Source organism: Crassostrea angulata, chromosome 10 (genome assembly GCF_025612915.1).
Source record: "Crassostrea angulata isolate pt1a10 chromosome 10, ASM2561291v2, whole genome shotgun sequence".
Taxonomy (NCBI): Eukaryota; Metazoa; Mollusca; class Bivalvia; order Ostreida; family Ostreidae; genus Magallana; species Magallana angulata.
This window is the reverse complement of record NC_069120.1, coordinates 7,336,244-7,353,071: the sequence shown is the minus strand read 5'-3', so window position 1 is coordinate 7,353,071 and position 16,828 is coordinate 7,336,244. Positions and strand designations below refer to the sequence as shown.

Genomic DNA, 16,828 nt, shown 5'->3' with positions numbered 1-16,828 from the left:
CGATCAACAACTTTGCTTCTATAATGCATTACAAAATCTTTATCGTTTTTAAGTTATTTGTATTAGAGTTAATAAGTGTTTTGGCCCCTAAATAAAGGGGCCAGCCCCTTTTTCTTAAATTTGTTGGAAAGAACTTTCAATTATCTACCACTTTTGTTATATATGTCTTAACAAAATATTAACTGATAAAAAGATACAGATCAAAATGTATGAAGTTTTTGATGCAAAATTCGTATCCAATTTTCGAGCCTAGGCGAGCTCAAAGGAATGGCGCCACTGGCGCAAAAAAAATACGTTCTGCACATCTTCAAACTATGGTCTACCTATCCTGAAAATTTCATATTTATATCTCTTATAGTCTCTGAGTTTATGTCTGCACAAAATGGGTCGTAAAAACTTACAAAATCGGCCGTAAATCGGAACCGGATGTGACGATTTCAAAATTTCAAAAAACTTCTAGAATTATGACCACTGGCAATCATCTGTGAAAAAATGGTCGAAATCGGCCGAATAGTTTTCGAGATATCGCGTGCACAAATTTTGTGGAAAAAAATAATAATAATAATAATAAGAAACAGTACGAAAACAATAAGGTCTTCCGTTGGAAACGGAAGACCTTAATAATAAGAAACAGTACGAAAACAATAAGGTCTTCCGTTGGAAACGGAAGACCTTAATAAGAAACAGTACGAAAACTATAAGGTCTTCCGTTGGAAACGGAAGACCTTAATTAAAATCAACCTTCCTTATCACAGAGACATCTCTCAAACAAACTTCTGATTGTAAGTATTAGAAATTATCTTGATCAGAAAATATTCCATAAACAAATGACCACTTTAAATACCTCTTTCCTGATGTTTATGCAAAGCGGCATTTCATTCATCATGTGAGATGGGTTCACCATTATGAATGGTCTATTAGTAGGATACATTTTAATTCCTAATTCCAAACAAAACCAAATAAAATGAAGCACATCTTTCTAAACTAAAATCCTATCTCCACTTAAAAACCTCACACTATTCCCCCCAAAAAGTGTTCTGTTCTGATGTGTCGCACTCAACCTAATGTTTTGTGTATTGCTCATAAATAACATGATTAGCTTCATGTGTAAATAGTATTATAACTGGTAGTGCCCTGACAAGCAGTCAATCACCTGGGCCTGGCCAGTCCCGCACCGTGCCATTCAGTGAGCTCCCCCACCCAGGGAAGAAGCACCGGTGTGGGAGGATCAAGCGCCAGAATCGCGGTCCAGCGGTGGAAGACCCAGGCATTCATTGCTAAAGAGACAGGCGTCCCTGCCACAGCAATCAGTGGTATCATCCCCACACACGTACAACAGCTATCAAATCATCAAAGGTGGCATTTATAGCAGACCAAAAACCCTGACCCCCAACACTTGTTGGACAAGGTATGCTCATTAGTACACAAGCCGTAAACATCTCCCAGAAATATTCAGACATGAACTTAAGACCCATAAATGGGGTCCTATTAGTTGAAGCACTGTATATTCTCTGGATAAACCTAGAACACAGCCCAAAAAGTTCAGCACAACCCTTACATGGACTCGGTGGTGATATCCAATGTATTGCATAAAGAGCATTGAATTAGGGCCAAACACTCTGACATGGTCAATGAAGTCCTAAAGGCACCAAAGTAATGAGAACGAAATGATGTTAATTTTTTCCCACTCTAGCCCTAAGTGGTGAAAATACTCACCTCTTTTCTCAGGTTGAGGGTCCAGGGTACATTGCTGTAGGACAGGTACTTCTGTTTTCCCTGGGGGTAGAGGCGTGTGACCACCTTCTCCAGCTCTGTGTAATTGATCAGAAACTGTGGCTCCTTCTTCTTCACACTCACCGTCTCCAGAGCCTGGGTGGGGGCAGGCAGAGGGGGTGGGGCACTCCTGGGGAGGGGTGGGGGCTCTACTAAAACAACAGGACAGCTAGATCACTTGTCAATTCAAAACTCACTGTTACCTGACTGACTTTTATACAGATTAACTACTTTTACAAAATTATTTATAGATGTAACAAATTTCACATAAACAACCAAGACACATTTCAATCTAATGTAAAAACGTAAAGTTCAGTTGATAAAAAAATCTTTCTTTGATTTGATATCTTTTTTCTGTGTAATTGAATTATTTAGATATTACCTGACATTAATTTAGATAAATCAGATTAATTAAGCAATCAAAGACAGGCTAAGCAAAAATTCAGATAAAGCAAAGGTAATGGGATAGAGGTAATTTCATCAATCTTTGTCTGTTACTAATATATGTCTAATGGAAACAGTTAAAATGTCAGACTAAATTTTTTTTGGATGAACTCACTTTCACAAGGATTTCAGTACACTTCATGATGATAATAATGCAAAAAGTATATGATATTAATGAAATTAACTTAAACATTAAATTTAAACAACATGTAATCATAATACATAAATGTTCACATATCTTAAGTTATAAATAACACTTGGTGAATGAAAATCCTAATAGATAGATGATATAAATGTGTCAAGTAATGTTAAAAATTGACCATAAAATGACAGGTGGACAAGCTGAAATATACAGGTGTGCGGAGAGAAGTAAGCCCAGGTGCAATGCATATAGATGTATAATGTAGCCTAAGGAAAGTTGTGGGATTTAGCTCCCTTTCATCACAGCAGTCGCTATTAACAAATAATAATTGGAGTTAGCTCCCTTTATGTATAAAATCACAGCACTCTCTAGTTATGAATTTTTTTGTACCCTGCTCTTCCTCATCCTTCTCTGGCTTTTTCGGTTCTGGTTCTATAATAAAATGCGAATTAAACTAAATATATCTCATTATATTGAATAAATTTTCTAAAAGTCTCTCCTAGAAATCTGCCAATTGATTTATTTCACTTTATCTTATCTGTAGAACCCTGCTGGATTTGAAACAAAGATGTGCACAGTCAATTGAAACATAAATATGTATTTTTTAATCTACTACATGTATTTTACTTCATTTTCACTGTAATCTATTTTATTTTAAAAAAGTAAAGCAAAGTGTCTATAATTCTGATAAATTGTATGTTCATTTGAAATTAAAGCAGTGTTTTTAAGAAAGCAGCTAGATCATCTACTGATAACCAAAATTCAATGTTCAAAACAAAGCCAAAATTATCACACAAAAACAAGAATTAATCAAAATGATTCAAACCATTAAAATTTTAGAACAACTTTGTCAAATTTTGAAGATTCAATCCCCCCCCCCCCCCAACAAAAAAAACCCTATAGACAAAAAAGTAGTACTATTAATGATCATTACAAAAATAAAATTTCACATTCAATGAGGATCAGTTTATCTTCATGTTACAAAGCAGACAGTGCACAGACCCTCAGAAATAAGGTATTCAACTAAATTGATAAATAAAGAATTTGCAAAAGAAAGAACTGGACATGTTTATTCCGTGCAATATCATGAGTTTGAAGTTTAAGAGTAGAATATCGGTGCAGTAACTGTACCATGCTGTATAGGTTTAGGAGCCGGTTTTCTGGGAACGATTGGCTCTACAATGCACATCATTTCTCTAGTCACGTATCATTCTTTTATCTCTATGTTAATGTTTCTTGGTCAAATTTTCTTATTTTTTGGTTAATTTGAATTTTCCAAAAAATATCATAATGATTTAATTATTATTTTTTATTGACAAAAAAATTACTGAAGCATTTACAATAATAATATATTACGGATAGATGCTTTGAGTTAAGTTGGGTTCACCTTCTTTTTTCTATTTTTCCTGATACTTTTTTTACAGTGTCCAAAAGCAACAAAACTCATTAATTTTAGATCATTATTATTTTTAAAAAATGGGAAAATTTTATTCTCTGATGGTTTCCATTGGGTTAAATGTAAGCAGTGATGAAAATTGAAGCACTTAAAATAGTACCCTTCTTTTTAACTGGTTCAGGTGGTTTAACTGGTTCTACAAAGTAACATACAGACTTCAGTTTTAAGTTTTTTTAAAAACCATGAATACAAGGTGTTTGTTCAAAAAGTTTGATTTTATAAAGTTTCAACCAGTTGGTTTGAGTAGGTAGAGAGAAGAGAACTAGGCTATGAGATGTAAATGTACCGGGTGGTTTCGGTGCAGCCGGAGGAGGACCTGGATCTACAATGGGAAATGTTATCAGCATGCAATGTCATACAACTTCAACATGAATTCATGCAAATCTTTAAGCAAGTTTTGGACTATATTTACTGTATATGATTTATTACACATTCAATATAAATGCCCCATCAACATTTCTCCCAAAACAAACAAGCATACTTGTATTAGAACTTTTTCTTTTTTTGTTAGATTATTTAATGTATATTTTAAAACACATTTTACCATTAAATATAAAAAAGCCCTATCAAAATTACCCTCTATTAACCATGCATACTTGATTTTTTTCATGCTACATCAAGCAACGTATGATGTATAACTGAGATACAAATGATAATGTCCCCAAACCCAGCACCGTTCTAGGAGACTGACCTTGGATAATTTTGGTGGCAATAATTTCCTTCTCATTGGTCTCCTGTTCCTTGTTCCCTCCTAGTTTCTGTTCCAACAACTGTAAGGTGGCCAAGTGCACAGATTCCGCCAAAGATTTACTCTTGCGTTCCTAATCCATTAAATAACAATTAAACCATTATTTGGGATTTATTGTATAAGGCATAAAAGCATAAACAATACACTGTCTAACCATTCTTGAACTGGCTATTTCCTTACCTTCTCATGCTTCTGTTCCTCTTTGGGTGCCTCTGGCTTTTTCCACTGTTTCTTAGGACTGAATCTGTCATGAAGATTCTGTTTCACATTTTCGTCGATCTCTAACCGACCTACTTCCCTCGCCCTCTTCTCCTGCTCCATCGAGGGAGGAGGCCAGACAACCTTTCCAATTCGAACAGTTCTGGCACGCCCTTGTTTGTCAGTAAATGTAAACATGCCTTTTTCTCTGTCAAAAGAGTCCTCTGTGATTTGCATGGCAGGGGGAGGGGGTGGGGGTGGTGGGGGAGCAGGCTGCATGCGGGGGCTCATCATTTCTTTGTCCTGGTACTTTGGAGGGGGAGGTGGAGCGGGGGCAGAGACCATCCTTACAGTAGATTCCTTCCTCTCTGAGCTCTCTGCAATCTGATCTTGGATGGATGCTGTGTTTACAACAGGAGCCACATTCTGCTGGCCGAAAGTCTTGTGTTCCGTGTGTCCTTCAAACTGACTCTTCATTTTGTAGACCTTTTTTGGGGCACCAGAGCTGCCCACTTCTGCTGTGGTCACTGACGAAACTGGGATCTGTATTCCCATTCCTACTTGACTGTTGATCTGGCCCCCTTGTGCACTTGCTATGAATGGTTGTGCAGAGGAAGTCATCAGCATCCCTCCATTCATCTGGTGTTGGTCTCTGGGTGTCACCACAGGGAATGGTCCAACAGAATTGAAGCTGGAAGCTGGGCTCACAAGGTTTGGGGGAACCTGTTGTTGCTGCTGCATTTGCAGAAGTTGTTGTTGCAACATTTGCTGCTGTGCTGACTGCATTAGAGTTTGCTGTTGCTGTCGCTGTTGCTGAAGCTGTGCCTGTGCTTGTGCTTGAGCCTGTAGGTTAGCCTGGAGGTAAACAGAATCAATTTACACGTTAATGATTCAAAAAGACACTGCAAACAAAACTGAAATTCAGTAGACATTAAGAGAAACAAGGTTGAAACTGACCATCTGTTGGAGATAGGCATTGTACAATGCTTGTTGCTGGTTCTGCTGTGCCATTTGCTGGGCGGCCATTTGTAGAGGATCTGAAATACAAAACACATTGTCATATAATAAAAAGCCAAATTCAAAAACAACTTTATTTCTAAATACATGTACACATCTTTTTTTTGACTACTGTAGAAGAAGAAATATTCATTGAGGTTTTAATTCGGTTTTTTTCGTCGGCAGTATACATGTATATCAATGAAATTAAATCCATGGCGAATTTTTAACCCAAGTATTAATGAATACAATGAGATTACATTATGACGCAATTAAATGTCAAGGATTTTTGGGGGGGTTTAAAAACGAAATATGACCCAATGAAAATATTTGCTTCTACAGTACATGTATGTAAATTTCCGAAAGAAGTCATTCAATTTATTTGTTCAGCCTTCATACCCTGTACACTTCTCAATCACAAACAAAATGAAACTAAGAACTGTGATCTCTAACAAGATCCAATCTTTTAATGAAGAAACGTTTCACCATAAAACACCTTAATTAATTAATCCTCTGTGTGAAGGGAAGCATAAGAAGATAAACATGTATCACCAGACGTTTACAACTCTGCGTCAATTGATGCTTCACTCCCCATAAAATGCGTAATGTTTGTTGCATTGTTGATACATTCCAGACCTATGTTATCTGTTAACCACTTAATCTGTCACATCATCCAGACTGTACATCACCCCTCACAGGCAACTTGCTAAGCATCATCATGACTCACATAAATATTGCCATCAACAATCTTGTTGCCGCTACTTCTCTGAACAGATCCAGACAACTTTGCAATTTTAACTTTTTGACCATTTATCCTTCTCTAACAAAGGTACTCAGCACAAAAGCAATGAAAATTTAAATAATTTAAGTACTGTACCTTTTCTCGATAACTACCAGGTAGGCTAATGACATTCAGTGTAAATCACAGTGCTAACAAACATTTTTGGAAATAGATCTATACAACCTGACACCAAGGTTTACTTAATCCATTCCATTGATTAATTCCACTAAAATGCAAGTACTCACTTTGCTCAACTTTGCCATCTTTCGAGCCCACAGTAATAAGTATCCCTCGAGCCTGGCTTGTAGGAGGCTCATATTGAACAAATGCAGACCGAGTCTGCTCTTCCTGGTGAGTACCCATAGATTGGAGTGCTGCGAGTTTGGCGAGTGTCTGATGGAGGGGACGGTTGACCCGGGAATGATCACCTGTACAGGTGACATCCTATCCGTCCCGCCCTGTGCTTTGAAGCTGACAAACACAATGTTTGAGCGCCACCTATCATTCATCACCGACAGGGCCTAACCAAATAGCCTGCACTTCTGTGTGATAAATAGGGCTGTACATGACTGCAGGGGCCACAACTACATCCAACAAAGGGACTCCACACACCAAAAACATTCCTACCTTACACAGCTTACTGTTACTTTACAACTTCAGGGCATCATTTTTACTACCACACAATCTGAGATTTTCAGGGCAAAGGATGGTGCTGAATACACCACTGTCAAATGAAGGTCAAACTAATACACAATCTCTTGCTCAACACCTTCAAGGGACAAGACCAATACATCTAAAAATTAACTCTGACAAATCTTGATATGAAATGGTTACAATCATAATTCATTATTGCTACTAGACAAATAAATGGAGGGATATATCATTTTCCAAACTAAAATACTAATACTATGGAGTCATTTGTTTCTAAAAACCACAAACTCTGAAATCTTTTGACTCATTCCTATTCTGTCTGCTAAGTAGTATCATAAATCCCAAAACTTTCTCAATGTTTCTCAGTAATCACCCACTGCCACTTTTAACATGGACAGACCATAAATTCTCCCGCCTCATGAACTTTGAGTCTGTGGCAATGAACCCATTAAACCTTCCCTTTCGACACATAAATGACATCACAGCATCAAATCCCTATTAAGAACAACTATAGACTTACCATTCCCAGGCACCATTTGTGGGGAGGTGGGCATGCTGTTAGCTGGGAGTCCAAAATTCAGTAGCGGGAGGTTTGTTGGGGGGATGGGAGCAGGCTGAATGCCTGGGCCAGGCACACCCTTACCCCCTCCCTTCAGTCGGTTCTCCAGGGTGTGGGCATCACTCAGGGTGTCGACATGCTCATTGAGAGCATTGTTAAACACATCCTCCACCCAGTGGGACCAGTCCGACTGTCCCGTCGCTGCAGAGATATCAGATGCAGCAGAAATACGCTCCAGATAGCGATCCTGGTTCTGTTTCCTTGACATTCCTATCCCTGGTCCGTGGCGTCGTATACGCTCACGTTCCTTGATTATTACTCCTGATTTTACATAGCGAGAATTGAGTTTAGAATGTGGACTGAGGTCCTCGTCAGTCCTTGGGGTGCCCACTCCGTTACTGTGCACACCGTTTACATAGCGCGTGTTTAATTTGGACCTTGGATCCAACCCAACTTGTTCCAAGTCTTCCACAATAGGAGTTATATGTCCATTTGGAATTCCATTTGACACCACACCATTTCCATTCAAAGTTGGCGGACTTGGAGCTTTACGTTTGTTATATCTCATGTTTAACTTTGAACCAGAGAGTCCATCCATCATTAATTCTGTTGGTCTTTGATTTAGTACACTTGTCATAGAGAACTCGATTCCATCATCACCCTCCTCCATGAATCCACTCCTTGGTGTGAACGATCTGGACTCGATGCGAGAGTGCTTCACTTCCAGGGGCTGGGGTAGGGATCCATATAATTTCAGGTATCTCTCATCATCCACGCTATGTGGGCTGAAAGGCATGATAAAAATGTTTAGTTAGCACATTAGCTACCACCTTTTGTTTTCAGGCTATTACTACCCTGGCAAGAGATCAAATCACTAGATCATAAATTATAAACATCAGAACCTAAAAAATTCTTTGTGTTGAACTGGTTCAATGCTTTTCAGACAAAACAACGCTTTTCAGACAAAACAACTTTTTCTCAGCTATTAACAAAATAAGGTAGTTTAAACTACAAAACTTTATCACTGATAAATTTGTTTTCTTACGAGTTTTTGTAGAGGCCTCTTCTCATGGTAGGGGGTTCTCTGGTCCTGTCCGATGAGGCCAGATAATACGACTTGCAGTAAGGGAATCCTGGGGGTATCTCCATCTCACTCAAAATGTCAAGGACGTAGTCATATCCCATAATCTCATAGTAGTCCACCTCTTCTTGTACCTGCACTGTCCAGCCATAGCTGTTCTCCTGCAAGCCTCTGTTAACGAGGGACAGCAGAGATTAATTATACATAAAACTTATGGCCATAATTGTCACGGCTTATAAGCAATGACCTCTTCTACTCACCTTATGTTCAACAGGTGTCTTGCGAACAGCTCAGCGTTGGTCCAAGATTCCACATGACCAATCATTTTTTGACCTAAAAATAATATTAACCTGTTAATTTCAATTAGCTGCTAGATGAACAGAGATTTTAATTCTATTGAATTCAGCTTAAAATTTATGTGAAAAAAACCCCCAAAACAAACAAGTCTGATTGGTCAACTTCTTTTTGATTGGACAACACACCATCAGGAAACCTGGCCTCCAGAGCCATGTTGGCTTTCTGTTGTATCGCCCTCCACTCCAGAAGACAAGGTGGGTACACGCGGGAGAACTTTGGCTCTATGTTAGCACATTGGAGAGCCTTGTGTTGGCACAGCTGCTGGTATCCCTCTAGTCCTATGTCTGACACAAATCTAAAACACAAAATCATTTCATTTCAAATCTACTGTATCATGTATAATGCTTCATTCTATTGTGTAACAATCTCAAATTATTTTTCTCCAAAAATAATATAGCACCTTAAAACGAAAAGTATCGGTGTTTGTCAATTTAAGATATGTATATTTTGTGAAATTTAGGTATAAATGTATACTTTATATGACAAAGTTGTTCTTACTTGATAAGATATTTGCATAATCGTTTGCTGGGAGGGAAGGCACTTAGACAGGCAGCCATTAGATTCCATCCTTTCTCAATGGCCCCCAGATTCTGGTTGTTCCAGCACTGGTTGGCAATCTGACTGTATATTTCATCCCTCAAGCCCTCATTTTGTAGACCCTTCATTACAATTCAAAGATCATCAGCAAAAGTGGAAACATTGCACCCAATAACTGTATGATTTTATCTTGGTATGAGTGAAGTATTTAGATTTAAAAATTGAGAGGGTAATTACCATTTGAATAATATAATCAACCATGGCCTTTTCTTGGCGATCTCGGAGATTTCTATCATACATGAGTCGCAGGATCTATACAAAATAGCAAAATGTCATTATCAACCAAAATAAAAGAAGCAAAATTTCATTACCAAATTGTATCAAAACAATTACCATACACAATAAATATGTTTACACTGAAGTCTCTTACCAGTTTGAAGACCGCTACAGCAATCTGGTTCAGTTCCTCTCCATTCACACCTTGGGTAAGGGAAGACTTGATGGGGTTAAGCATGAAGCCCCAGTTAGGATCCTAAAAAATAAAATTCCATTCACTTTGACTGCAATTTATTATATCTTCTTTTTTTAAATATATTTAAAGAAAACTTTTCAACTGTGCTAAAAATTTCAAAATCAAGAAAAAAATCTCATTTGTAATACCAGTTTATGAATTCAATACCCATAAATAATCTCGATTATTCAATTAATGTTTACAATATGCGTCAGCAAGACCTACCTTGAAGAAGACACTGGTAAATTTACTAAACGCGTGAGCATTGATGTCTTCTGGCAGGCGATAGTGCTGGTCCATCTGTTGAACCTCCCGATTGACCGTAATGATGTGCCGATCATTGTTTATAGACTGCCAATCTGTCAAAACCCAAAACAGGCATAAATACCAGGCAGTAAAATATCACTTATCTGTATACTAATGGACGTCTAATGTGGAACTGCAGTACTTACCATCCAACTTATTGTACACAAACGCCAACTCCCCAGGAATGTCCAGGTTTGTGATCGAGGCAATCTGGCGCTCATGTCGAGCCTACAACCATATCCATCAAAACAAGAATATAGTAAAAACAATTTCTTTCATTTAAAAAAAATTTTTGAATTTCATTGAGAAACAAAATTTGAATGGTAATATTCACTGGAAAGTCAGATATGGTCGATACCATAAGTCAAAATGAAACAAGACAGTCAACAAACCATTGATGATCCCCTTAATACGCATACTGAGTGAAAAAACAGAAGAGGAGGACAGATTGAAGGGGGTCACATGTTGAATCTGTACCATATACCTCATTACGGAAAGGACAAATTTATTATAACTTATGGAGAAAAGACAAGTTCCCAATGAGAAATGTACCTCTTTGTCAAAATAGCCTTGGCCTAGGTACACTATGAATGATGATTGCTAGCCTACAAGAACGGCTTGTCTATATATTTAACTGATAGAATTTGTGGAGTCTGAGTACACTGATTGTATATGAATATCAATTTGGCACTTATCTACATTGCTCAGTGTGGGGTAAATTTGAAAACCATATATTACATGAAATGTTTTAAAAGTTTTATGAATTTACCAGTATGTCATTTGATTATCTAAAATTTGAAAGGAAAAGAAAAAAATTCATTTTTGAAATGTTACTAGATAGAACTGAACAAGTAAAACCATTGCATGAACATAAGTATCAGTGTGTTTGTCACATGTAATTTAGCATGAATTAATATGCATGAACCTGCGTTATCTAAATTGATGTACATGTTACATAGTGTGGACTCTAGTAGAAAGTTAGTGGTAGATTCTGTTACTGGTCCAGATAATTTTATAACGCTAATCACAGAATGGGTAACAGCTTACAAGTCAATGGGTCTAAACTGTAGCAGGTTTACATACAACAGAACTTGACACTACAATGGTAGGGGAGACATCCTGGTCTACTGGTCAAAGCAGAATACCTAATAGTTCTTTTATTGCTTTTACATTCCTGAATCAATAATGGTCTACCTGTATTTGGACAGAAAACAACTACTGCTAAGGCATGTTCTACTAATTGCACACAAAACATTTGGTGGAAGGGCAGTGGGGGGGGGGGGGGGGCCTTGTATCTGGAGAACACTAACCTAATATGGCCAGCAAATGTTTCACATACTTGAAAGTTTTTAACCCAAAATATTTTGCCTTTAGTAAAGTTAGCTATCTTTTTGTTTTTCTGTGCTGGAATGTAGCTGGTTGACAAGCAGCAGATGTCAATAAAATTCAAACCCACACTAACACATGTACAATGGAAAAACCTGATAACAAAAAATAACAATCAAGGAACGCTTGCATTATATCATAAGAAAACCAATGTCCATTTGATATTTTCTGTTGTCTTGCTTCCTCAAAAGGTTACAAAGGTAACAAGAGAGTACAGTAGGTTGTCCTTGGGTCGGGAGAATGGATTGGGATGTTGGGGCTCATTTGGCCATGACATGATAAATAAGTGATCTAGATATAAAATAACGGCCTCTGTGACAAGCAGAGGTGAGAAGGAAATCCATCAAAATGTATTTGCTAAAGTGCAACCTCCACGACCAGCTGACAGTAAGTCCTAGACAATTACAATCCTCTCTATACTGATGTTCTTATTTATTATCTCTCATTTTTACTTTATCCTTGACAATAAAAGTACACAATTGATTCATATCAGAAAGAATAAAAAATACACATGGAAAAAGCTATGATGATTAAAATATACATGTACCATATGTCTGACTCAATAATTAGCAAGCATAATGTGTATCTCAATTTCTGTTTGAGTTTATTCTCTTGGCATGAAGACCACAAAGAAAGTATCATAAATGTATAGTACTTGTATGTTACACACATGTCAATACCTTCCCTACTCTCTTTTAACAGAGTTGAATACTGAAAAAAACATCACTTTCAGGCCTTTCAACCACTTTCAAACTTAAAATTTTTATTATTCCCAATGACCTCACCAGAAACCATGTAAAGTTGGTTCAATTTGTACCTCAAAAAAAGAAAATTTCATAACCATGAAAATAAAAAAAACCCAAGCCAAAAAACTAAAACAATTGTGAGTGTGCTCCAATTTGTAAGCAAAATTATGCAAATAATGAATCCAAAACAGCTACATGTTCAGTGACATGCTACCCTGCTCCTATATATCACAGAGAGTCCAGCCTCACAATTACAGCCACTGACCCAGTGGTGACCCAGATGCAACAGTAACTAACCCACTGACCCATTGACCTTACCTTCCTCTCCCTCTCCATCTTCGCCTCTTCCTCCTGTCGCTGCCTCATCAGCCTCTCGTGTTCCAGTTTCCTCTTCAACTCCTCCCGGGTCTGCGAAAAATAGAAATACACTTCACTGCAAAAAGAATCATCCTCCGAGTTAACACTAAACTCAGACTCGCTCGACTCGTCTGAGTACTGATCGGAGTGGGCCCAGTACAAGCTGCTACTGGGTGGTTCCCTTAGGGTACAGTTGCTGGGTAGCTCCCTGACCGTGCAGCCTGTGGTGTACATGGCTGTCTCACTGAGCCTGCTGTTTGACGGACAGTGGTTCGTTGTGGTATGGCTGATCAGCTTGATGTGTGGTGATCACTCAATCTCGACATGTAACATTGATTTCACAGACTGTTTTATGTACCTTGTTATATCCCCATAATAGAATAGCCATGTAGGGAAATAATTAGGCCTCTTTTAATTCCCATTTCATAATGATAAGACAATAATTGAATTTTGAAAGCTTTCCAACAAAAGATGCTTTCATAAGCTGGCTATCTTAATAATATGTGTCAAGTAACACATAATATGATTCATTACTCTAATGTTCTCTTTACAAAAAAATTTTTTTTTCCTTTCTATATGCAGATAAATGATGAGCATGTGCTGATGTTATCAATTTCTTACCCAGTAAAGCATTGTCCCTCAAGTTAATCCAAAATGTCATACAGGTGCATTATCATTTCCAGGTAACAAAAGAAGTGAATGATGTTGGACTATAACAATGACTACACAACAGATATGCCCTGGGTGTGTCCCCTAGAGCCGGTGAATGATTAAGTGAGCCTGGGTGCTTATCTCAAACTCTGCTTCATGCTAATACACTTCTGGCCTGGGGGACAGGCTTTAGGTGGACCTATGTTACCTGAACAAAAATTGTGGGTCAGGTGTGAAAACTAATGTTGTCTTACCTTCAGATATCTCTTTCGCTGTCGGTACATCCGAAACTGGGCCTGGGCCTTGATGATGCCATTTCTGACCAACAAGAACTTCTTCCTGTGAAAACAGGTATATAAACAAAGTCAGAGGATTGTATTTCACAAAGAACAAAAATGCATTACGCAATCAAAAGAATTTCACTTAATTTTTTTGTTCAGACACTTGATTTGGAATGTGTCATTAATAATTTGTTTTTGAAAAACAGGATTTCCGCAGGGCGTAGTTTCTGATCAAATTTAAGATAAAATACAAGCATTATGGCACCATATCATCTTATTTCCGTTATCATTTTATTTTCCAGTCAATTTGCCTCAATAAAGTTTATCTAATGTTTTGAATAGAAATAGTTCATGACAGTTTCTGAAGAATGACCTTGATCTTTTTGTGTTGATCAACAAAGATGGACCCATACTAGTACGGTTTGAGAGCTTAATTACCAGGTATACGTTTCATGTAGATAAGGTGACAAAACACTCTCATTTACCTGTCTCTATAATGGTCACGCTTTGTTAATCATTGAAGTTAACAAATCTGCTGTTCTAAGATAATTGATAATTACTGATTGCAACATTCCAGGATATGTTTGTAAACTTTACAAGATAGTTTTGGAAATGTTCAAGTAAAAAAATAATTTAAACCACTTACCTTTTTGTTCAAGAACTATGATAATACTGTATCTAATAATTCATGAAATATATAATAGCCTGAAATTGTGGGCATTCATACAAAATATCCCAAAAATTGCATGAACTATTTATTATGGATTTTTGATAACAGGTAGTTACTGATAGGGAGAGCAGGTGTGACAGCGGGTCTCGTCATTGACTGAAGTAATATATACTTTTGTTTCTACTATCAATGCCTATTTAGTGTACAGACAATTCAATGGCAGCTGTCCGTATAGTATGAACAGCTACAATTGACTCTTGCATTGTTCTATTTTAGTTCTTTCAAATTGCATCATATTGTTGTGCAATGATTCATCTTCAGATATATTGATGTAGTCTATCATACATATATCATATCATACATCTTTTATATTGAATTCCAGCATATGCATTGTGTTAAAGAATTAAGTAATCAATTGAAAACTAGTACTGATCATGAACGTAAAAAATACAATCCTCTAGCTTACATATGTGGTAAAGAAAGTAAAATACACATATTTACTGCATAGAGGGAAATATTCATCCCCATTTTTTAGGGTTTTTTTTGCCCCTTTCACCCTCATTGTCAGAGGGTGAATTCAAGACTAGGTAAATTTGAATGCCTTAACTTATATCTGCTTTAACATAACTTTAACATAAGTTCAAGATGGGGCAAAACCGTTTGAAAGTGTATTTGGGTGAAAATAACATGGGGAGAAAGTAACCCTGTATACCGTAAACATTTAATTGTGACTAACATTGATCTACCGGTATTTGTCAAGGACTCAATCTATTTATTTTGTTTAGAATAATTTACTTATGGGAAAATAAGCTCAAACTAGCTAATCAAGGATGTCACAATGTACACTGGTAATGTTGTTATACAAGTGCTACAATACTGCTGAAGTATTCTGGGTTTTTTTGTCAGACAGCATCTTTTTTTATTGACATCTTACATGGCTGGGGATACATGCTTTTCATTGACATCTTACCTGATGGTAAAAAAAACAACAACATGCATTTCAATGACATCTTACCTGGCTGCATATCTCCTGATTGCTCTTTGTAAACTGTGTATGGAAGTCTTTGCTCGCAGGAATTTCTTACGGGCCAAAAACATGCGTGAGCACTTTTGAATCCGCACGATAGCCTCATCCTGGATCTTCTTGGCCTCTTTGTCCAACACCTGCTCCAGACTCTCCTTCAGAAACACCTGTTGAAAAGAGTCAAATTCGGTCAGGCAACAATTAACATAGGTCCAACACAGAGAATATTTCTCAGTGTCCTGAAACTTTGGCACAGTGTGATGGGGAATCTCAGAACATAGGGAGGAGTCATTATTCTCCCCCCACTCACTGTTCTCCCACGTACTCTCAGAGTTTGTGTCAAAGACCTTGTTTACATATTCTGGGTCAGTATCACACCTGTTCCAGTTCTCAAGGTACTGAGAGTGTGAATTGTTAGCATAAATTCCTTGACCTGACATCTTTATAATGCTGTCCTTCCTATAAATCCTACTGCCAGAAAAAAATCTCTCTCCACTTCCCTTATTTATATACATGTGATCATGGTTTCTCTAAGAATTTCACTTGGCATATTAGATTTGCATATTCTCTCTGTCAGAATGATAGACATCAATCACACAAAAAACTCTAACAAGTCATAAAATAGCATTTGCATAAATCATCAGCACATGCAGTCTACTGATTTCACAATTATCACCGATTGAAAGATAAACTGACAGACTTGTAAATACAACATGGGGAGGAATTAAATGTTCAGAAATGGTCAGCACAACCAGGGATCAAATTCAAAGTTATTGACTCTGGTCATTTTTCAGGGAAAAACTACTACAGAAAAATTCTTTTATTTCTATACCAAATTTACCTGGTACTCCCTAAAATCATCGTCTAGGTGTTTTTGGGACTGTCTAAACAGACAAGATAAATTCCTATAACATTATATCAAAAGGAAATTTCATTTTTGGCACATAAAAGAAAATTCTGAAAAGACATGTATAAAAGACTTTTTGCTTACATTGTAATACACATGTATTTGATGAGAAATAATAAATACTGCATCATGTTTAAGGAAAACAATATTCTATCAGTTGGTTTTAAGAAGTGGTCATCTTAAACAATTAAAGTTAACAAAATTCTCTCACTTTTATATAGTACATTAAGAAAGATATAGATTAAGGTTCATATGAGATATAACAT

General features: G+C 37.1%; 1 protein-coding gene across 24 annotated transcripts in view; it reads right to left on the bottom strand.

Annotated features, from left to right (window-relative positions):
• LOC128166512 (unconventional myosin-XV-like) overlaps positions 1–16,828 on the bottom strand; it is a 60,445-nt gene that overhangs the window by 14,423 nt on the left and 29,194 nt on the right. For 16 of the 24 annotated variants that reach the window (XR_008241156.1, XR_008241157.1, XM_052831722.1 and 13 more), the window contains 20 exons: positions 15,647–15,822; positions 13,935–14,019; positions 12,991–13,080; positions 10,687–10,768; positions 10,460–10,593; positions 10,154–10,255; positions 9,961–10,035; positions 9,685–9,845; positions 9,312–9,481; positions 9,090–9,162; positions 8,794–9,000; positions 7,710–8,533; positions 5,719–5,798; positions 4,744–5,616; positions 4,507–4,636; positions 4,102–4,137; positions 3,916–3,951; positions 3,491–3,535; positions 2,750–2,791; positions 1,717–1,925 (listed from right to left, as the gene is read on the bottom strand). Coding sequence is in view for 22 of the 24 variants with exons in the window: in XM_052831722.1 (XP_052687682.1) it covers positions 1,717–1,925; positions 2,750–2,791; positions 3,491–3,535; positions 3,916–3,951; positions 4,102–4,137; positions 4,507–4,636; positions 4,744–5,616; positions 5,719–5,798; positions 7,710–8,533; positions 8,794–9,000; positions 9,090–9,162; positions 9,312–9,481; positions 9,685–9,845; positions 9,961–10,035; positions 10,154–10,255; positions 10,460–10,593; positions 10,687–10,768; positions 12,991–13,080; positions 13,935–14,019; positions 15,647–15,822 (3,630 nt within the window). In the remaining 2 variants the exon portion in view is untranslated. The remainder of the gene's footprint in view (positions 1–1,716; positions 1,926–2,749; positions 2,792–3,490; positions 3,536–3,915; positions 3,952–4,101; positions 4,138–4,506; positions 4,637–4,743; positions 5,617–5,718; positions 5,799–7,709; positions 8,534–8,793; positions 9,001–9,089; positions 9,163–9,311; positions 9,482–9,684; positions 9,846–9,960; positions 10,036–10,153; positions 10,256–10,459; positions 10,594–10,686; positions 10,769–12,990; positions 13,081–13,934; positions 14,020–15,646; positions 15,823–16,828) is intronic. The other 8 variants (XM_052831732.1, XM_052831734.1, XM_052831736.1 and 5 more) reach the window with 8 other exon arrangements.